This window comes from Vicugna pacos, chromosome 17 (genome assembly GCF_048564905.1).
Source record: "Vicugna pacos chromosome 17, VicPac4, whole genome shotgun sequence".
NCBI classification, from domain to species: Eukaryota; Metazoa; Chordata; class Mammalia; order Artiodactyla; family Camelidae; genus Vicugna; species Vicugna pacos.
The window spans coordinates 24059305-24081098 of record NC_133003.1 but is presented as its reverse complement, the minus strand read 5'-3'; the positions used below and the strand labels follow the sequence as shown (position 1 = coordinate 24081098).

At 39.1% G+C, this 21794-nt stretch overlaps 3 protein-coding genes across 7 annotated transcripts in view; 2 read left to right on the top strand and 1 right to left on the bottom strand.

Moving 5' to 3' along the window:
* Positions 1-7737, top strand: part of NEK4 (NIMA related kinase 4) — a 40888-nt gene extending 33151 nt beyond the window's left edge. For 2 of the 4 annotated variants that reach the window (XM_072941469.1, XM_072941470.1), the window contains one exon: positions 6532-7737. In XM_072941469.1, coding sequence (XP_072797570.1) covers positions 6532-6624 — 93 coding nt within the window. In that variant the 3' untranslated portion in view covers positions 6625-7737. The remainder of the gene's footprint in view (positions 1-6531) is intronic. The other 2 variants (XM_072941471.1, XM_006196541.4) reach the window with 1 other exon arrangement.
* A 2073-nt stretch (positions 7738-9810) lies between these two features.
* SPCS1 (signal peptidase complex subunit 1) lies at positions 9811-12003 on the bottom strand. The gene is made up of 4 exons (XM_015234730.3): positions 11376-12003; positions 10964-11023; positions 10797-10883; positions 9811-10302 (listed from the first exon to the last, which is right to left on the bottom strand). Exons 1-4 carry the CDS (start codon positions 11409-11411, stop codon positions 10177-10179), a joined length of 309 nt encoding a protein of 102 aa, XP_015090216.1. The 5' UTR covers positions 11412-12003; the 3' UTR covers positions 9811-10176.
* On the top strand, positions 10285-21723 carry GLT8D1 (glycosyltransferase 8 domain containing 1). Of its 2 annotated transcripts, none has more exons than XM_072941467.1 (10): positions 10285-10400; positions 15927-15980; positions 16066-16164; positions 18026-18239; positions 19567-19684; positions 19915-19999; positions 20163-20275; positions 20663-20829; positions 20943-21055; positions 21195-21723. In XM_072941467.1, the coding sequence occupies exons 1-10, from the start codon at positions 10361-10363 to the stop codon at positions 21383-21385; spliced, it is 1194 nt and encodes a 397-aa protein (XP_072797568.1). In that variant the 5' UTR covers positions 10285-10360; the 3' UTR covers positions 21386-21723. The 2 variants fall into 2 exon arrangements, with proteins under 2 accessions (XP_072797568.1, XP_072797569.1); XM_072941468.1 differs by lacking the exon at positions 10285-10400 and adding an exon at positions 11945-12077.
* Positions 21724-21794: the final 71 nt, after the last annotated feature.

Genomic DNA, 21794 nt, shown 5'->3' with positions numbered 1-21794 from the left:
TTTTTTAACATACGCAATTACAGCTATACATTACACCCTCAGCACTGCTCTTGCTGCATCTCGTAAGTTTTGGTATATTGTTCTCATTTTCATTTGTCTCTCAATATTTTAAATTTTCCTTGTGATTTCTTCTTTGATGCATTGTGTTGTTTAATTTCCATAAATTTGTGAATTTGCTCGTTTCCTTGTATTGCTGGTTTCTAACTTCATCCTGCTATGGTCAGAGAAGATACCTTGTATGATATCTGCCTTTTTAATCTATTGAGACTTAATTTGTGGCCTAACATATATATGTCACTCCTGGAAAATGTCTCATGTGTACTTGAGAAGAATGTGTATCATGCTGTTGTCAGGTAGAATGTTCTGTATATGTCTGTTAGATCTAGTTGGCTTTTGTGTTTTTCAAGTCCTCTGTTTTCTTACCTTCTGTCTAGTTGTCCTAGCTGTTATTGAGAGCATGTATTGAATTCTCCAACTGTTTATAGAACTGTCTATTTTTTCCTTCAGTTCTATCAGATTTTACATCATATATTGTAATGGTCAGTTATTAGGTACATAAATGTTTATAATTATTATATCTTCCTGCTATATTGATCTTTTTGTTAATATATAATGTCCTTGTCTCTTGTAACCTATTTCGTCTTCAAGTCTGATTTGTCTGATATTAGTGTAGTCACTCCTGCTCTCTTTTGGTTACCGTTTGCATGGGATATCTTTTTCAGTCCTTTCTCTTTCAATCTGTGTGTGTCTTTTGTAGACAACATTTAATTTTGTTATCCATTCTGCCAGTCTCTGTCTTTTGATTGGAGAGTTTAATTTATTTACACTTAAAGCAGTTACTGATAGGGAGGAACTTCTGTCATTTTGCTATTTGTTTTCTATATGCTTTCTAGCTTTTTTGTCCCTAATAGCCTACATTATTGTCTTATGTCTAGTTCCTTTTTTGTAGTCAAATGTTTTAATTCCTTTCTTATTTCCTTTAATGTATATTCAGTAACTATTTCTTCATTGTTACCATGGGGATTACATTTAACATCCTAGTTTTAATACTCCAGTCTGAATTTATACCACCTTAACTTCAGTAACATGCTGCTTTAGAGCTCTGTCTTCACCCCTTTCAGTTATTGATGTCACAAAATTACATCTTTGTATATTGTGAATCCACAAATATTAACTAGTAATTGGTTTTTTTTTAATGCATTAGTCTCTTAAATTTTGTAGAAAGCAAAATATGCAGCTACAAACCAAAGTTGTTACATTAGTCCTAGACTAATAACTTTTTAAACTAATAATTTTTATAGTGTATTAGTCTCTTAAATCATGCAGAAAATAAAAAATAGAATTATAAACCATTGTTATAATACTACTAGCTTTGATAACTGCCTGTGTATTTACCTTTACTGAGATCTTTATTTCTTTATACAGCTTTAAGTTACTGTCTAGTATACTTTCATATCTACCTGCATGACTTCCTTTAGTATTTCTTGCAGGGCAGATCTAGTGAACCTTCTTCATCATTTATTTGGGAATGTCTTAAGTTCTTCCTCCCCCCATTTCCAGTTTTATTGAGATATAATTGATGTGTAACATTGTGTTGGTTTAAGGTGTACAATGTGATGATTTGATATATGTATATATTGTGAAATGATTACCACAGTAAGTTTAGTTAGCATCTGTCACCTGTCATAGATTTTTTTCTTGTGATGAGAACTTTTAAGATCCACTATTAGTAACTTCCAAATGTACAATAGAGTACAATTAACTTAGTCACCATGCTATGTATTATATCCCCCAAACTTTCTTACAACCAGAAGTTTGTACCTATTGATCACCTTTACCCATTTCCTTCATTCCTGCAACCCACCTCTGGCAACCACCAATCTGTTCTGTTTCTATGAGTTGGTTTTTTTTTTTTCCTCAGATTTTGGTGGGGTTTTTTAGGGGGGAGTGGGGAAGAGGGGGTAATTAGGTTTACTTATTATTTTTTAATGAGGGCACTGGGGATTGAACTCAGGACTTCTTGCATGCTAAGCATGCACTCTACCACTGAGCTACCCCTCTCCCTGAGCTACACCCTCCCCCTGAGCTACACCCTCCCCTGGTTTTGTTTTTAGATTTTGTATGTAAGTGAGCTCATACAATGTTTGGTTTTCTCTCTCTTGATTTATTTCCAATAGGATAATGCCTTGTAGGTCCATCCATGTTGTTGTAGATGGCCAAATCTTTTTTCTTTCACTTTTGAAGGACATTTTTGCCAGATAGAGGATTCTTGGTAGACAGTTTTTTTTTTTTTCACTTTGAAAATACCATCCCACTACCTTCTGGCCTCCAAAGTTTCTGATGAGAAATCTGCTAATTATCTTATTGGAGAATCTCTTGTATATGATGAGTTGCTCCTTTCTTGCTGCTTTCAAGATTCTCTTTGTCTTTGGCATTTGACAGTTTGATTATAATGTGTCTGGGTGTGAACTGTTTGTGTTCATCCTACTTGGAGTTTGTTGAGTTTCTTGGATGTTCAAGTCTTTCATCAAATTTGGGAACTTTCGGGCTACTATTTCGTCAAATAATCTCTCTTTCTTTTTTTCTCTTCTTCTGGCACTCACACAATACCTATATTGGTCCTGTCAAATCCCCTAGAAGTTCTTTCAGCTGGAAGGTATGGTGTTTGTAACATTGTTAATGAGAGTTGGAACAGTGGTTGCCTGCCTCTTTGTCTGCCCCTCTGTGATGAGAAGCAGCAGTCAGCTATTAGTACGCAGATAGATCCCCAGTTCTTGGAGGACGTGATTCTTATTGCTTACCCTGGCTCCTGTGAGCTATGTACGGGCTGCTTCAGGAACATTGCACAGCTGCCTGTATCCAGGTGAGGGGTACTAAGAGCTGAAATTAACTTAAATTAACCACAATTTACCATTCAAGCCTTACCCTGGATATTTGAAGCCTTTAATAGACTTCAGAGTTCCAAAATAATTACATCAGGCAGATTCTGCCAGTACAGTTTTTGTCCATGTGAGGAGACAGATTTCTGGTGCTTCTTCCTCCACCATCTTTTGTACATATTGTATTATACAATTGCTTTTAAAATCTGTTCCAAGAAGAAAAGGAAAAGCAATTTACATTTATATTGTTTTTTATTTCCATAATTACTTTCATCAGTGCTTTTTGTGCTTTCATGTAAATTGGAATTATTGCCTGGGGTCTCTTGCTTTCAGCCTGATGAACTTCTTTAGTAGTTCTTATAAGGCAAGTCTGCTAGCCACAAATTCTGTTTTTGTTATCTGGGAATATCTTTATTTTGCCTTCATTTCTGAAAGATAACCTTACTGGATATGGGATTCTTGGTTGACAGTTTGTTTTTGGAGCACTCTGAATATGTTACCCCACTGCTTCTGACTTCTTGTTTATGATGTCAGCTGTTAATATTATTGGGGTTCTCTTGTAAGTAATGAGTCATTTTTCTCTTGCTGCTTCAAGATTTTATTCTTATTTTTGGCTTTCAGCACTTTTACTTCATTGTTACTGTTGTTGGAATATTGCTTTTATTTTTTTTAATTTATTTTATCTTATTGAGGTAACATTGATTTATAACATTATGTAAGTTTCATGTATACAACCTTATATTTTGACTTCTGTATACATTACAGCATCAGGACTTTTACTTTAATGTGTCTGTGTGTGTGGCTCTCTGAGCTGATCCTGCTTGGGGTTCATTGAGATTCCTGGGTGTGTAGATTGTTTTTCAAAAAATTTGGGAAATTTGCAGCCATTATTTCTTTAAATATTTTTCTGCTCCTTTTTCTCTGTCCTCTCCTTCTGTACTCCCATTACACATGGTATGTTTAATGGTGTCACATTTCTCTGAGCCTCTGTTCATCTTTCTTCATTTTCTTTCCTCAACTCCAGAATTACCATTTGGTTCTCTCTTTTTTTTTTTGTATATATATATATTTTTTTAACTTTTTTTTTTCAGTTATAGCCATACATATGTATTTTTAATTGAAGTATAGTCAATTTACAACGTGTCAATTTCTGGTGTACAGCATAATGCTTCAGTCATACATGAACATACATATATTTGTTTTCATATTCTTTTTCACTGTAAGTTACTACAAGATATTAAATATAGTTCCCTATGCTATACAGTATGAATTTGTTGTTTATTTTATGTATGTTAGTATCTGCGAATCTTGAACTCCCAATTTATCCCTTCACATCCCCTTCCCCTCCTGGTAACCATAAATTTGTTTTCTATGTCTTTGAGTCTGTTCCCATTTGGCTCTTTTTATACCTTCTTTCTCTTTATCAGTATTCTCTATTTGATGTGACATTGTCATCATAACTTTCTTTACTTCTATAATCATGGTTTCTTTTAGTTCTGTGAACACGTTTTTAATGGGTACTTTGATGTCTTTGTTAAATCCAACATCTGGTTGCTCTTGCCTGCTTTTTTTCCAGTGCATGTGTCATACTATTCTGTTTCTTTGCATATCTCATAACTTTTTATTGGAAACCGGACATTTTAGGTAGTAAGCTGTAGCTCTGATACTAGCCTCCAGTGATGGGGGATTGTTATTGTTATCTGCTTGTTTGTTTAGTGATTGTCTGAATTATTTTAGTAAAGTCTATGTTACCCCTCACCCCAGCCCTCACAACGTAAAGCCTCTGACGTTGCCCCTCAGTGGGTGCAGCCTTGGGTATGTCCACAGCTCCCTTGGAATGACAGTGGGTTTGGCAGAGCTCTCTTGATGTTCCCTTCCTCAGACCTCACTCAGATGTTAAGTTTTAGTTGTCAGCTGATTGCTTTTATTGTTTTCAACAATGCCCTGGGGCACACTTTGCTCTACCAACCAATCCAATCAAATTTGGGCTCCTTTGCAGGGGTAGTTCCCAAGGTCAGCATTTGTGATTTGTTCTGAACCTAGGGGGCCTCTCCAGCTGCTTGGTTCTTTCCATTAAAATACCTTTGGCCTACAGTTTAGCCCATGTATGCAGTGAATCTACAAACCTCCTTCCAAAGAGCTTTCATCAGTACCTCCAGTGTTTGAGAGCACCCTTAGGCTTGAATTTCTCCACTCTCTGTTCCAAATGAAGTCAGTTCATTGAGAACTTGGTGCTATTTTACATGTGGCTTCTACCCTCAGGCAAAATCTTGATGCACAGCTTTGGAGCTGGAGTGGGAACAATAGCATGCTTGTCTCTGAGTGATACTCCCACCTTGGAAACTCAGAGAGCGTGACAGGCAGTAGTATTTGGTCTTCTTGGCATTGTTTCACCCAGCATGGAAATTTTGCCTTATGGTCTGGGGCAAAGGTGTTTGGGGCCCCAATATTTTCAGTGGCCCTATACCCAAGATAGAGCCTCCATCCTGAGGCTGAGCTGGACGTAAGAAAGAAGCTCCCACTTCTTGGCTGCACTCTCCCAAAACTTATTGTCAAAACAGGTATTGGGGGCAGGATGAGATATGCTGATGTCCTGCCCCTCCCAGGAAGATAGCCTTCCAGCTAAGAGTTAGCAGGAACGGTTCTTGACTTCATCAGTGTGGTGATGTTTTTGTCTCACTGAGCTGGGAGTGGGAAGGGAGATATTTGATCTTAATTCAAATCACTGACTCTCACTGTTCTTAGTAGTTTTACTGTTTTTACTGAGTTTTAGTAGATTTTCTTAAAAAAAAAAAGGTCCCTGTTTGCCCTATACCCTTTGGACCATTTCCAGAGATGTTAAATGGTTGGTTTTTAAAATAATTTTCACCAGTTTCACTGAAGAAGGGTCTGCAGAGCTCCTCATACTGTCATGCTGGGTATGGAACCAATTAGGATTACGTTTTAGAGTTAGTTATGTCTCTTTTAATCTGCAATAGTTACTCTTTGTTTTTCATGACCTTGATATTTTTGAAGAGTATGTATAGGTCATGTGTTTTATAAAATGCCCTCGGTTTGGACTTGTCTGATGTTTCCTCATGAATAGATCCAGATTATGCATTTTGGGCAGGAATACCAAAGACGTGATGTTCTGTCCTTCTGAATGTATTGTCTCAGGAAGTATATGACATTTGTTGAACACATTATTAAGTGTTATTTTAATTTCAGGCATTCTTTCCACAGACATACTTTGAATGTCACATAGTACTTTTTTTGGATTACTAGTCAGGTTGAATTTTATGTATGTTAATTGATCATTTGTATTATTTTGTAAATGCCTATGTTGAGTTTATCTATGGGACTGATTTTGTTTTTATCAATTCTAATATTCTAATAATGTGTTTTATTGATTCTGAGTGCTCTGTCTGTATATATATGGTATTAATTCTTGGCATGTATGTTATATTTTCCTTAGTTTATTGTTTGCTCTATAATTTCTTATGACTTTATTTTTTGATATGTTGACATTTAAAAATTTTATGTAAACACAACTATTAGTATTCTCCCATAAGGTTTCTGCCTCTGGTTATCATGCTGAGAAAAACCCTTTTAAGAGTACAGAAATATTTTTTTCTACTACATACTGATTTTTTTGTTTATATTTCTCAAATAGGTACGTTTGCGGGAGCACATGGGTGAAAAATATACAGCTTATAGTGTGAAAGCTCGCCAGTTAAAATTTTTTGAAGAAAATGTGAATTTTTGAGAATTTAATCTGCTGCCAGAACTAAACTATTTTCAAAGGTTTTTGGCTTAAACAAAAACAAACCTGTAATAACAATGACTGGAGGCCATCCCGTCCTTATATCTCTTTGGGGTTTTATTTACTGGGAAAAAATTGGACACAACAGTAATGTGAAGCAAGCTCACAAAAGAAGAAAGCTTTGGCTCTCTTATTCTCTTGAGGAAAAATCTGTTATACAATGTTTGTTTAGTTACTGTTTACTGAGCCTTAAACCACCAACTTTATATGTAGAACTATTTTTTTAAGGTTCTAATTAGCTTGAATACAGGGAGCATAAAATATTGGATTGGAAGTTTTATATTATAGTGATAAATGCAGTAGGGAAAATAACCGACATATACTACTTTTTATTGTTAACAAACTTAGGTAGCAGTTGATAAATTATTTTTTTATAATTCTGGGAGTAGATTTAAAGAATATGAAGTTGTATCTAGTACTTGAGCAACTGAATTCCTTTTTTGCACATTGATGGATGTTTAGCATTTTATTTACATTTAATATGAATTTCATTCAGGATATACAAGAATTGAAACTAGAATGTATTTTGACCCTGTAAATCAGTTTTTACATACTTTTTTTTAAAATGTATTTTTCCGTCAGCAAAAACATTTTTGAACTCTTAATTTCTTTTCTGATTTAGCAATTTTTAAGTGAAGTCCAGATCCTTTTAGTTATGTTGGACATATTTGTCTCCTGAAACTCATCTTCTTGTAGTATCAAAATATTGGTTGCCTTCTCATGTTTTAAATGTATGTTTGTGTATCACATATGTTATTAGTTGTTTAATACGGGGTAATGCCCTTCTAGGAAGTAGTTTTTATAAAATAAAAGTCTTGATTAGTAAATTTTCACTTCTATATTTCAAAGGACTCTAAAAATGTCTGTTGCTCCATAAATATTTTCAGTTTTTATAATTAAAAATGTATCTTACCTTCCTTGAGAATTACACACACATAAAATAATAAAATGTTCCCTTTCTAGTCCCTTAACAGACCTTTATTTAGTTTGTCCTGCGTGCCAGGAACTAGGCCAAGAGCTGGGATACGAAGTGGTGAATAAACAGTACTCCCTGCCCTTACAGTGTTTATGGCCTGGTTTCTGAAATCTCTTGATTTTACTTTGAAGAGTTTGTTAGAACTCAGCTCTAAAGCCATCCAGTCTCAGTGCCCACGCAGGGGCAAAGTTTTGGCAAACTAGTTTGTTGATCTTCCAGAGGTATTTACCATTTCTTGTATGTTTTAGAAATCTACATCTTTCTGGAAAGTCATGTTTTACGAAAGTTTTCTAACTTATTGGTATAAAGTTGTACATATTTTTTTCTTGGAATTAAGAAATCTCCCCATACTTTTTATTCCCATTCTGTTTATTTTTGTTTTGTTTAAACATTCAATTTCCTCTTATTATCTTTTGGTTATTTTGTAGTTTTTTTCTTGAGTACTTAATAATTTTTCAGCTTATTTAATTATAATAAAACACATTTTTTAAGACTGAATTTTCCTCTCAACCTGCCTTTGGCCACATTTGAGAGACTCTTGGTGTATTCTTTTTGACACTAGTTTCTAAGTATTCAATAATTCTGGTTTTGATTTTTTTTTAGAAGTGTTTCTGAATTTCCATATATTTAGAAAGCCACGGAAATTCTATCTCCTTGCTCCAGCTACATTGCAGTGTTGTTACTGAATATGACCTGCACAGCCTCTATTTCTTAGAATTGTTTTTCCCTGTAGCTCAGTACATGATCCATTATTGTGCATTCAGTAAAGGTGAATTCTGCTATGGATAGGCAGAATCACTTGTCTACTAAATACTATTCAAACCTATATAAGACCCAATCAACAGAATTTTAAATGGAAATGTTCTACATCTGCATTGATACGGTAGCCACTAGTCACATATAACTGTTGAGCCCTTTAAATGTGGCTAGTTTGAGGAACTCAGTATTTTAAACTTATATACGTGACATTGCATCATATTGCATAGCACAGTTCTGTATCATTCACTCAGTAAATACTGAGCACATATAATGTGACATCTACTCTTGCGGGTACTGGGCAAACAGTAGTGAGCAAAGTAAGGCCCCTGTTCCCATGGAGCTTATATTCTAGGGGGGGAGTTAACAGTATATACTGAGATATATTAAATGCCATGAAAGTGGGTATAGAATGATGGGGCTTACTAATACTTTGATAGGGCAGTAGGAAATGCATCTTTGCAGTGGTTTCTGGGTAGAGATCTGAAAGGAGAGAACAAGTCATGTGTACCTGAAGGAAGATATTCCAGGTACATAGAACAAGTGCAGAAGTCAATCTCAATTGCCTTTCCACTTGATCTATCAAAGTCTGAAAGGTAGAGTGTTGGGTCTCCTGCCAAGAGCGCAGCTTTGCCCAGTTTCTGTGTATTTAAGTCTTTGCTTTATACATTTCATGTTTTATTCAATGCATGATTCATATGACATCCTGCAGCTATGAAATGTCCTTTGTCCAGAAGTAATGGTTTCTGACTTTCTAACTATTACCCCTCCTTTCTGCTTGCATCTGCCTAATATATCCTTGTTTCTGTTTTCTACCTTTGGGTGTTATTTTGAGAACATGCAGTAATTTGATTTTTAACCTTACTGGGAGCTCTTAGCTTTTTAATCATCTTTATTATACTTATTGATATGCTTGGTCTTATTTCTGCTGCCTTTTATTTTTCTTTCTCTTTTTTAAAAACCTCTTCTGACTTTTGCTATATTAAGGTCTTTGCTTCCTTTTTTTAAAACTCGTAGTCTGGAAGTCCTATATCCTGGTATTGAGAAATAGAATATTACCTGTAATAACCGTTCTACTCCCAACCCTCATACAAGAGCTTAGAACATTCTTCTCTTCAGCCCTCTGGAAAATTTAAAAGGAATTTACAGCTTTATAGGTTTTCACCTTGAACCACTTAGAAGCATGGATTAAATGTTTTTTGCGTAACAACAGCCTTATTTTAGTGTTACCAAAGTATTACTCTACCACAAATTTACGTTAGTAAGTTTTATATAGGTGTTTCCTGTCAACAGAAGTGGTGCTTCCTGACACTTTCAGAAACATGAACTTCTAACTTTAGCTATTACTAGTAGTCATGCCTGCAGGACAATGAACAAAAGACTCTTTAGACATTGACTTGCACTGTGAGTTTTAATTGAAAACATTAAAACAGACTGACTACTCATAATGAATTATAAAACTTTGGTAGTTTAATTGTACTATAATTTATGAGGCATTTATTCTTCATTATTTTGTAGACCTGAAAGAAACTTTGCATACTTGTGTTTTCTGTTCTCCATTTCAGACAAAGACTGTGAAGAGAAGGTCTAAAATATTTATAAATCAAAACCCAACTGAGAAGTGAAATGTAGAGAGAACAAAATTTGAACACAGCTGAGCATAGGTGATTTTTAGCTCATGTTTGGGGTATGAAAACTGTTTAGCTCATCTCACACAAAACAAAAGCAGGTGCAGTAGTAAAGATGAATCATGAAAACCCCAATCAATTATTTTTAGCATGCCTCTTAATTTTTCTTTCTCCTGGTTTCTTGTCTTCTGTGCCTGAGTCTTGAACAGGTAACCACTTGAGGGGGTGCCGGCGATAAATGGGCCATGGTGGAAGTGTCAGCTAGACCAGAACAGAGAAAATGCATCAATTATGGCCATTAGAAGTTTAAAAGAGGATTATGTATAATGCCTGGTTCTCAAATGACTCCTATGCTAAAGGTAAAAACTACAAAACTGACATTCCTAGGAAAACTGTGTGCCACCACCCAGACAAAATACTGTAAGTGACGGGAACAAGCCTCATTGTTTACACATATGGCTTTAAGAGCAAAAGAAAGGTGAGGAGGCGAGGAGGCAGCAATGTGAAGACCATAAGGTCTTGAGGTCTAGCTTTGACTAAAAATCCTGCTTGGAGTGCCTGCCAAAAGAAATGAGCTGTATCCTTCAATGCAGTTTCACCTCATCTGACACTATTTGGCATTTACTTTTCCAATGATAGCAAGGGAAGGATGAGAGAAAAGTTGTCGCCAGTTCTCACTACTAGGTCCAACCAAAACAACGCAATTTGGAAGACCTAAGTTGCCACTAACATCCAAACGCCCACATATTTCTTACCAAACACGAAAAAGCAAATCCTGCCATAACTATATAGACAGTCCACCCGAACTGTTCAGCCACGTATCCGTAGATAAATCCAACTACCTAGAAACAAAGTATATTAAATACAGTCAAAACTGGGGGGTGGGGGGCAGGGGAAGAGATCATGCAAAACCAATACTTACTGCAGAAAAAAGAATAATTCCCTGAAACATCTGTTCAGCTAGCTTCTGGCCCTTGTAATCCTAGAAGGGAAGGAAAGCAAAACAAGAATTGGTTCCACCACTGAAGAGGTACAATTCCTGCCCTGACCTCATAGCTTTGGCACTGGGTAATCCCAATATCAGGGGCTCCCCCAAGAACCTGAGCAAGTAATGACATTCTCGGTTTCCCAGAATAACTGAAGCATCCTTACAGAGACTGGGCAGGGGCCTCCTCGTTGGGGAAGAAAGAAGGGGGTATGATTCGGGGGTGAGAGTAGCCATCCCGGTTAGGAACCCGCGCTGCGCCGGGTGGGTCTCGGACAAGGGCTGCGGAACTGCCAGGCTTGCGAGGAAAGTGCAGGGATCTTGGGGCCGAGGCGAGCCGCATCCTCACCATTTGCGTGGGCAGCGAGGTTAGATGCTCCAGCATGACTGGTTGAGGAGGCGGCCGGCGGAGCGACGGCGGCCAGGACTCAGGAACAGGAGGGACCGGGGTCAGCTCTCGCGTACAGCTCCGCAGGCCTGCCCAGCCAGGGTTTGCGATGGCCGCGGCCCCGGAAGCGGATGTCTCCCACACACCCTGGCGGCCCGAGGCCCCTCCCCGTGCCCTCGCTAGGCGACTTGCTCTTTCGGAGTTGGCTGTAGGCCGGCGCCCTGTCCGCGAGGGCTGAGACGCTGACTGTGGTGGCCGAGCCGAGGCATCACGCGCCCGTGAAGCGTTCGCCTTCAGTGCTACTGGGTCCCGGGAGCCGCAGCTCGGGTCCTCTAAACCGCCCTCTACTGTGCCTGCGCGGCCTAACGGCAGCCGGCGTGCGCCCCGTCTCCATGGCGACGGGCTTTTCTCGGCGAGGACCCCAGCGGCGGGGCTGCCCGGCGGCGCCTGCTCGGCGCGACTTTCGCAGGCCCTGCGGCGGGCGGGTTGGGGGCTGTGGGGCTGCGCCGCGGCCACAGGGTTAGCGGGCGAGCAGACTCGGTCCGGAGAGCACGGGACGCGGGCGGCCGGGTGGCGGGCTGAGCCCCGGGGCCTGCGGCGTGGGCGCTGAGCTGGCGGGGCGGGCCGGGGTACGGGCGGCGGCTCCTCCTCCTCAGGCTGCAGGTAAGGACGGCCGCGGGGAGCGTCTGAGGGGAACCGCTTGCTGGAACCCTAGCCCAGTACCTCCGAGCCTGGGGGTGGGGAGACCCCGGATCGTCGCCCCTTGTGAAACACCCTTAAGGGTAAGGGGGCGTTACTGACCGCCAGAGTTTAGAGGAGACTAACCCAGAACCCATCATCCAGAGAAAGGGAATCGCCTCGGAGTGGCGACCATCCTCTCCCGCCCCTTTGCACCAGTATGGAGAGAGCTCCTACCTGGGGAGTCTCCTGGTTGGCCCGCCAGGCTGCTCGGCGGCTTCGCTGGCCCTTCCAGTAGAGGCCAGCCAAGGGTTCGCACTGCCTCTCTGTCAAGGCTGATGTCTATCTCAGAAGCTTAGGCCCTCCACCGTTACTCTGAGCAAGGTGGAGTACCCACGTTCCGGACAGAAACCATTTTGGGGAACCCGAGTCTGTGGGTCCCCGCTGGCACGCGCTGCTATGCTGTGTTGCGTGTCAGGGTCACAGACGGTGGGATTCTAGGTACTCCAGGGTAGGTGTTACGTGGCTGCCGCCCTCATTCATGCAGCAAACATTCCCGGCACTTTTTTTTGTGCCGGACAGTGGGCCAAGATATGACTGTGACCAACACCAGGCCCTTTCTTGACTAGAGCCCAGAATGCGTCAAGGGAGACAGCCACGTAACCCCAGAAATATAAGCCGGATTAACTCTTGGGTAGCGAGGCCCGGGCGATGTGAGAGCTCAGGGGAGGTGCTGCAGAATGTGGGGTTTGAAGGAGGTTCCTTGTCTCCTGAAAGCCACGTAGGAGATAGCAGGATGAAGAGGCAGGAGAAAGTGGGTGTATATCCTTAGGGCCTTGTCCACCTTTCAGTCTGGCAGAGACTAAACAGACTTTTTGTTGTAAGTAGAAACAGACATATCCTTCTATGTTCTCCCTCTTTAAATGCACTTCATGGGGTGGCAGTTGCTGTAGAGACTTTATGGTATTTGAGCTATGAGGATATGGTGAGAAAAGGAGATTGCCTGTCAGTTTCAATTTGAGATAGATCTGTCGGAATCCATGTCTTTTGTTTGAATTTGTTTTCATGATTATTATCAAAGATTGTGTTCCCTGTCTGAGCTGAGAACCAGTCTTGCTCGTAGGTTAACAAGATTATTCAACAAACATCACCTATCTACCACCATTTACCAGACATGGTTTTAGATGACAAGATTTAGATGACTACTAAAATACAGTAGTAAACACTTTTCACTGGAGTCCCTTACATTCTAATTAGGGAAGAGAGAAAGAAGTAAATAAATGAGATAATTTCATAATAGAGGAGGGGGACTGGTGTACTTTCCTGATGGCCTCTCAGGGGATGGCTAAGGGGACAGAAAGATGACCTTAGTCTTTTGTGACCTCGACAAGACCAGTTTGAATGGAGAAGTATAGACAGAAGTCTGGTTGGAGGAGGCTAAAGAGAGGACAAGAAGAGTGAGTAGAGCTAGAGACTTTAAATCCTTTCAAGCTTTTAGAGAGGGAGCAGAGAAAGGGGTCTGTGGGTCAACTAGGATATGGGGAATGGTGTCTTTTTTTTTTTTTTTTTAAATTAGCTGGAAGATAGCAGAGTATGCTTATAGGCTGATAGGTGTGTGATCCAGCAGAGAGGGAAAGAGTTTGCTGGTGTTGCACCAGGGAAACAGTTACAAAATAGGTTGCAGAGCATGAATATAATGGCCCTCATGGGAGTATATAGCAACAGGAAGGAAAGCAGAAAAGGCTTCTGAAATGTGGGTATTAATATAGGTAGCGAGCAAGTTTGAAAACATAGTGTTCTTTCCCCCTAACGTTTCTTTACCGTATTTATGGGTATGCCTGGTGTGTGTGTTGAGTGATTTGGGATGAAGTGAAGGTTTTATAATTTCTTAACAAAATATAAACTTTCATAGTGAATAATTGAATATTACTCATCAAATTGTTCACAGTTGTATACTCTTGCAAAAATATAGCCACTGTTACACGTCCCAGGATGTTACATGCCATTTTGTTTTGAGAATTCCTTCTAATCAGATCAGTGAGTTCCATCACGAGGAATAGTACTAGGAAAGGAAATACGGATCAGACACTCCATAATAATTGGCATTGTGTATATTGATAACTGAAAGAGTTAAAGAACAAGCAGTTTCTGCCATGCTAATCTACTTAAGTACATCAAATACCTGCTAGGATTGTGTTTTTCTTGTGTCTAGCTAACTGGAATAGCACAAATACACTTGCTTCTCGATCCAGACACTATTTGTAAATAATTGCTACTGGATGTTCTTGAGCTAAACCACTGCCCTTTGTACCAGTAACTAAATGAGATTTATTCAAGTAAGATCATTTTCTCCAGTCTTGATGGAAGTTGGCTCCAAGCAGGCAGATGTTAGAACTTTGAGCAGTCCCGTCTGCTAGTTTCTATGGATAAAGCTCAGCCCTCAGTGAGATTGAGGTGCAAGGCTCTGGTCTATAATGATGTGTATTCTTTAGAGAGGAAGTTCATTGGTATAATATATTTTATACCTACTGTTCTAGAAAGAATGAGAGTGAGAGAAAGGGAGAGTGTGCGTGTGCATGTACATGTTCATGTGTATTTTAGATTGTTTTTTGGGAGTCTGAATTATGTTCTCCCGAATTTGTAATCTGGTCTCTCATCCGAAGTTTTCTCGATATATTTCTCGGCCTTGAGAAACCAAGTGATATGCATACACTTTACTTAAGAGGAAATTAATTCAAACCTGCTTTGGTTTTAAAAATATGTTATATTTGAAAGTGCTTTGTAAAATTCATAGCCTTATGTTAGGTACTCCCATGGGCCAAGATGAAGTACAAAAGGATAAAGGTCTCAAATGTAGGATCACAATATCCTGGTTGCATAAAAACCTGTTTTGAATGAAACATTACCCAGAGATTGTTGTAGAAACTGTTTAATTTAGCTCCACCTACAATTTTATTTCCATTGAATTATTTGTTTTGAAAAAGTGAAGGCTTCAGTTGAGCTGGGGAGCACAAACCACCGGCAGAACAACAATATTAGACATCTTTTCTTTCTTTTCTTCTCATTCTTTCTTTCTTTTTTAAGACACCACTTAATTTTTGTGGGGTTTTTTTGGGGGGGGTAATTAGATTTTTTTTTTTTTCAATGGAGGCACTGGGGATTGAACCTAGAACCTCGTGCATGCTAAGCAAATGCTCTACCACTGAGCTATACCCCCCTCCTCAAGACACCACTTTCTTAAGAGATAGATAGTTAAACAGATAGGGAGCCCTGGGAAGAAGCTCATTTTTTCTAGGAGCAGATTTTTAATTTTGTAGACTCTTGAGCTCTAAACTTCTGATAGCAAAATTGGATTTTATGAATTTTTGTAATTATCTTTCTCTGCTATAGTTTTAGATGATTTGGGAAAATTATTTTTCTCTTTTAATTCCAGTTACAGGTGAATGGGATACAACTTGGAACAGGGATGTTTTGTACCAATGAGTTGACCTTAGTTATAGACAGCTGGGTCCATGTGTAATTTAATTAGGAATTTTAAGTAGAAATTCATTCAGAAAACTTCCATAGTGGTTAGATCCAGGTGTTCCTCTTGTTAGACTTGTATAATATACAAGGCTATCTATTTCTCTTAAGTTATTTGACATATTTTATTATTATGATTACCATAAAAAATTCAAACCCCAAATTGGGTTCTTGGAAACTGTTAATTCAGAATGAGTTTCTGGGAGCATCATATACCACATGAATTTGTTTCTGCCTGAATAAAAGTGTGTAGGCATCTTGATGGCCATTCTAATGTACCTACTGACTTTGGGGCCTTGTTTTTTTTTGTAGGGTTAATAACTAATATTTATATAAGACAAAAGAGAAAGATGTCATTCCGTAAAGGTATGTTCTTTCTACAGTTACGTGGTTTTTATACCAGGTCCAAAGATGGAGAGATGTAATGTAGACTTTCTCCTGTGTGTTTCAGTAAACATTGTCATCCTAGTCCTGGCTGTTGCTCTCTTCTTGCTGGTTTTGCACCATAACTTCCTTGGCCTGAGCAGTCTGCTGAGGAATGAAGTTTCAGGTATGAAAACCCTGAGTAACGCCTTGGTATCTGTTGAGTACCTGGAATTCTGTGTCCCACATCCTAGGTCACATCACTAGATTTAAGGAAAAGAAGGCCTTCTTCTTGGCCTTATTACAGAAGCTACTAAAGACTCTGGGAAAGGCAGGTGGTATGCATTGGGCTCTTGCAACCCCACCCTCTTTCCCCTTCTTGGGCAATTGTTTGCTAAGGGTTTGATCTCACAGAAGATTCCTTTTCACCAAATCAGAGGCCTTAGAGGAAGGAGCCTCTGTGGGCTATCTGCAGACATTTCTGTAGGGCAGGGCTTCAGAAGGTGGGGACAGGTGTCATTGATTTTTGATGCCTGCTCTGTGCACTAGTGTGTCAGTCCTGTAACTTTCCTTCACCTGTTACTTTCCTTTAACAAGTGGAACCATATCAGTAGGACTAGTAGTGAAACAAAATTATTAAGTCTTGTCAACTGATCAAAAAAGTCACTGTTGTACAGTTTTGCTGCCAGTTCAATTAGTTGCTCATACTGCTCTACTTTGGTTTTGAGGGATGTTTGAGGCTTCAGAGTGTGTATCAGAAATCATTTTTGTACTGTTACCCACTATATTTTTATTTTCACCTACTATACTTGATCAGAGCAAGAAAAGACTAATAGCTTTCCTTTGACTTTCACTGAGTGCTCTGATAGCTTGTTTTATAATTGTGTATATACGTATGTGTATTTACATATATACACACCCATAAATGTACATAAAGTAATGCATGCTCCTGGTAGGAACATCTATGAAAAAGAAAATAGCATTCAAGCTCTATGAGGGCAGTTGTGGCTGGTACATACGAGGTACTCAATAAATACTCACTGAATAAATGATTCATTGCCTAGAGTTAACTAAAATTTTGCCTTAGTAGCTTCCAGTTTTTTTCTGTGTATGTATTTTTTTCTATACAGTTGAGATTATGCTGTATATATACTGCACATGTGACATGGTTTTCCAAATAATTATATCCTAAGCATGTCACCATGACTATTGAAACTCTTCATGTATAAATTTAATGCCACAATTTACTTGTTGCCACAGGGAAGTCTTTTGGTACAGTGACTTTCAGACTTTTTTGATGGCAGCCCCACAATAATGAATATTACCTACAGCACACACGTGTATTTGCTTCTTGTCTATCTGCCCTTCACAGTGGTAAAGATTTCACAATTTTATTCATGGCTATAACTCCAGTGCCTCTATATTGTTTGGCGCACAGCAGGCACTCAGTGTTCAGTGCATGATGAATGAGTAAATAAAGTATTACAAAAGGCAAGAAGGAAGGTTTACAAAACAATACTTGCAGTTGCTGTATGTGATGCAGTCTGGTATTTTCTAAGTCAATGTTCTATTCCAATTCAGGAAGTTTTCATACTCAAATTCTAATTGTGACCAACTAAATTGATTTCATGCCTACTGCATGATTTATGGCTTGAAAAACTGTTTTTAGTCTTCTTGGTCTTTACAATTATAAATAAAATTGTGACTTCTGATTACCTCAGATTTTGTCCTTGAGACAGACAAGGGGAATTAATGAGTCAAAGGCCTTGTACCCATTCAAAGGTCTTGATACAAATTGCCAAACTGTAATCTAGATTGTTATATTCCTATCAGTAGTAGTGTATCAGAATTGTCAACTTTTTTTTTTTAATGCTTTTTCTAAAAGCCTGGTTACATATGGGAAAACAAAATTTCTGGGCTGTATGCTTCACATTGTAGTGAGGGAGAATGAAGTGTCATATAATCCTCATCTTACCTCCTTTCATGCCTTGGGCTGTGTCAAAAGCTCATGAGATTGGATCACAGTATCTTCTTTGTGTTCTTTGCAGATTCAGGAATTGTGGGGCTTCAGCCTGTAGACTTTATCCCAAATGCTCCCCAACAAGCAGTGGATGGGAGACAAGAAGAGATTCCTGTGGTCATTGCTGCATCTGAAGATAGGCTCGGGGGGGCCATTGCAGCCATAAACAGCATTCAACACAACACTCGCTCCAATGTGATCTTCTACATTGTTACGCTCAACAGTACAGCAGACCATCTCCGGTGAGCTCTGCTTGCCTCATGATTCTGCTTCTAGAGGATGCTCTAGAGCAGGCCAGCTGCCAATCCAGTAATACTCTTTTTCAGTGTTTACTTTTTTATATAATTGAGATTATACCACTTATAAACTACACATTTTTCTGTGTCCCCATGATAGCAGAAACATGTTAAGGAACTTGTGTCAAGATGTAAGTCAACTGTGTCATTATGCACACTAATAATTCAAGCTATTTTTTTTGGTAGAAGACTTTCTCAATGAAGGAAGCACCATGTTGATCTATATTTTCTTACAAGTTCCTTATCTCATGGACATGCTCTTGAGTAGTTCTGGTCTAGAGTGGGAAGGGACGTGGGAGCAATGGCAAGGTAGTGTGGTGGTGAGCAGACACTGTTCCAAATCCTGACCCAGTCTTTGGGGAACACTACCTAACCCCTTGGAGTCTGTTTCCTAATTTATTAAGTATGGAGTGTAAATATCCAACTTAGAGGATTGTTAAACGAGAAAATACATTAAAAAAACACCTACCACATAATAATCAGTCAGTAAATGGTCCTTACCAGTATAATTGTGATTAATAGAAACCTAATCTGATACAACAGTCTTAACTGTGTTTTGAAGATGTTTTGAATCAAGATTTCCATGGTTTATTCCAAGAAACATTGTGTCTAAACTAATAGTGGTCAGAGTTCTAAGACATTTCTGTCCCTTTGCCTTTCTCTGGTTCATGTTTAGTTTATGAAAGTTACTATGAGTTATTTTTCTGCATTTAAAAAACTCAAACTAATATAGAAAGAAATATTATATTGAAATAAACTACAGAAATAACATGTCTACAAAATACTGATCTGAAATGGAAAAATGTACAGTACTGACTTTTCTTACAGGCAGTACCTTAGACTTGGTAGAATTACTTGAAGTCATCACAGCAAATTAATGAGTGTATAGATTAACAGACTGACTTACCAGCTTTGTTGATAGCTTTCACGACTATCATACTTTGACTCATTTTGTGTTTTTGGAGGAACAAAAATTGAAAGATTCATGTGGTGATGGAATCTTTTCAATTACATAATGAAATTTTCTATAGCAGTAGTAATCAAAAGTATGAGCCTTTGGGAGCACTGTTACCATATAATCTTGGTTCAGGGAGGGGCTTTAGTGGGGTATCTCACTGCAGAAGAGGAAACCAAAGCTCAGAGAAGGGGCTTCAAGATACCCTGCAGTCCTCAGGATTTCACTTCCACTATGGCCTCACTGGAAAGCACAGATAAGGCTGCAGTATGGGACATGATTATTTAAAACTGATATTTGGTGCTTTATTTTCATCAGGTCCTGGCTCAGCAGCAGTACCCTGAAAAGCATCAGGTACAAAATTGTGAATTTTGACACTAAGCTTTTGGAAGGGAAAGTAAAGAAGGATCCTGACGAGGGGGAATCCATTAAACCAGTGAGTTCCACACACTCTTGTTTGTAACTGGCAGTATTAGGAAATGATTGGAATACCTGAGTAACTGGGTACAGTGCAAGTAGTTCCCTGGGCAGCAAGCCTGGGAATTCTGAGACCTTCAGATGTCTTCTCCTGCATGGAAACTGAGAGCATTCTGGGAGTTTCTAGTAAACAAAAGCACAGCCACTGACAAATCCTGTGCCAATGCTTCTTTCCTTTTACTTTTTCAGTTAACCTTTGCAAGGTTCTACTTGCCAATTCTGGTTCCCGGCGCAAAGAAGGCCATATACATGGATGACGATGTAATTGTGCAAGGTACCAGAGAATGTCACCATCAGTGTTGCTCTCTTCCCAGTGTAGGCTGTAGTGGTTGGTTGTCTTACTTATGGTAGCCTATAAACGGTCATCTTAAGAGGTGGGAGGAATAGGGAATCTTGGGGCAACTTTCATTGTAAATCTTAAACCTTATCTATTTCAGGTGATATCCTTGCCCTGTACAATACACCACTGAAGCCAGGACATGCAGCTGCATTTTCAGAAGACTGTGATTCAACCTCTACTAAAGTTGTCATCCGTGGAGCAGGGAACCAGGTAAGTTACTTATTAGACCCTTTGCACAGACACTCTGCTCCCTATAATGCAGGTTAATGGGGTAAGAGGCAACAAAATCAGGGAACTCTTAATTCTTTTTTTGCTACATTTACATTCACCAGTTATTTCATCCAAAACTCAAGGCCACTTTCCTACAGATTGGTTCATGGATTTGACAACCTAGTTCTCTTTGAACATCTGGCTTAAGGTTTATTCTAGGTTCCTACTGTCTAACTTGCAATCCCAAATGTCACTTTTATTTGCGTTATGTAGAGCCCTTTGCCAATAATCTGAGAAGTCATAAGTGAACAGAACAGTTATCCAATCAAATTGTATCTATCCTGTGTGAAGCAGTAAACGTACTATATATACCATTTGTGTTTTCAGTACAATTACATTGGATATCTTGACTATAAAAAGGAAAGAATTCGTAAGCTTTCCATGAAAGCGAGCACCTGCTCATTTAATCCTGGAGTTTTTGTCGCAAACTTGACAGAATGGAAAAAACAGAATATAACTAACCAGCTGGAAAAATGGATGAAACTCAATGTAGAGTAAGTATGTAACTGGCATAGCTGTGAAAACTCTTGTATTTCAACCCTGTGTCTTGACCAGTGGGAACTGGGATTCTTTACTAACATCATGTTTTTTTATCTGTCCCACCAAGAGAAGGATTGTATAGCAGAACACTGGCTGGCAGCATCACAACACCACCTCTGCTGATCGTATTTTATCAACAGCATTCCACCATCGACCCTATGTGGAATGTTCGCCATCTTGGTAAGCAGAAATAACTAACCAAGGGCCTAAGCTAATGAAGTGTCTAAAGAACTCTCCTCAGGGATGGGATATTTATCATTTTCCAGTTTGATGTGGTATGACTAGTATTATCATTTGGCTCTTTTTCTCTCAATGTAAGGTTCCAGCGCTGGAAAACGATATTCTCCCCAGTTTGTAAAGGCTGCCAAGTTACTCCATTGGAATGGGCACTTTAAACCATGGGGAAGAACTGCTTCATATACTGATGTCTGGGAAAAATGGTATATTCCGGACCCAACAGGTAAATTCAGCCTAATCCGAAGACATGTGGAGATCTCAAATATAAAGTAAAATATAATTTATGCTACAAGCATTTCTCAGGAAATCCCAGAAGACAGTGTATGTGGGAAGTAACACTTGCTAGGTTTCAATGCCTGTCTGCAGCAACCTATGGAAAAAGACATTTCAGCTGGGTAGAGGGCAAACTGCCCCATCTGGCAGTCAGCTTCCTAGACAGACTATTAACACGCCTCCGTCTGCCTTACCAAGCATTTGCTTACTGACAGTGCTGAATGACCAGAGGTGAATGGACTTAAATGGCAGGTACAGCTAGTTCAACACTGCTGCTTGGTTTTCATTTTATAACCATAGGTTATCTATAAATAAAGTGAATACTACATTTTTCTAAAGGTATGGTTTTTACTTTCAGGTAACTACTTCTGCCTGCTCACTAAGAGATGAGTTGTCTTTTTATAGAATT

Bases quoted from the DNA above. Each gene is read 5' to 3' on its own strand.
- GLT8D1 (XM_072941467.1), top strand. From the start codon at position 10,361: ATGTATAATGCCTGGTTCTCAAATGACTCCTATGCTAAAG. The intron at 18,240-19,566 runs GTGAGCTCTGCT...TATTTTCATCAG, and splicing joins AGTACAGCAGACCATCTCCG to GTCCTGGCTCAGCAGCAGTA. The intron at 20,830-20,942 runs GTAAGTATGTAA...TGTCCCACCAAG, and splicing joins TGGATGAAACTCAATGTAGA to AGAAGGATTGTATAGCAGAA.
- SPCS1 (XM_015234730.3), bottom strand. From the start codon at position 11,411: ATGCTGGAGCATCTAACCTCGCTGCCCACGCAAATG. The intron at 11,024-11,375 runs GTGAGGATGCGG...CTTCCCTTCTAG, and splicing joins CCTCGCTGCCCACGCAAATG to GATTACAAGGGCCAGAAGCT. The intron at 10,884-10,963 runs GTAAGTATTGGT...CTTTGTTTCTAG, and splicing joins GAATTATTCTTTTTTCTGCA to GTAGTTGGATTTATCTACGG.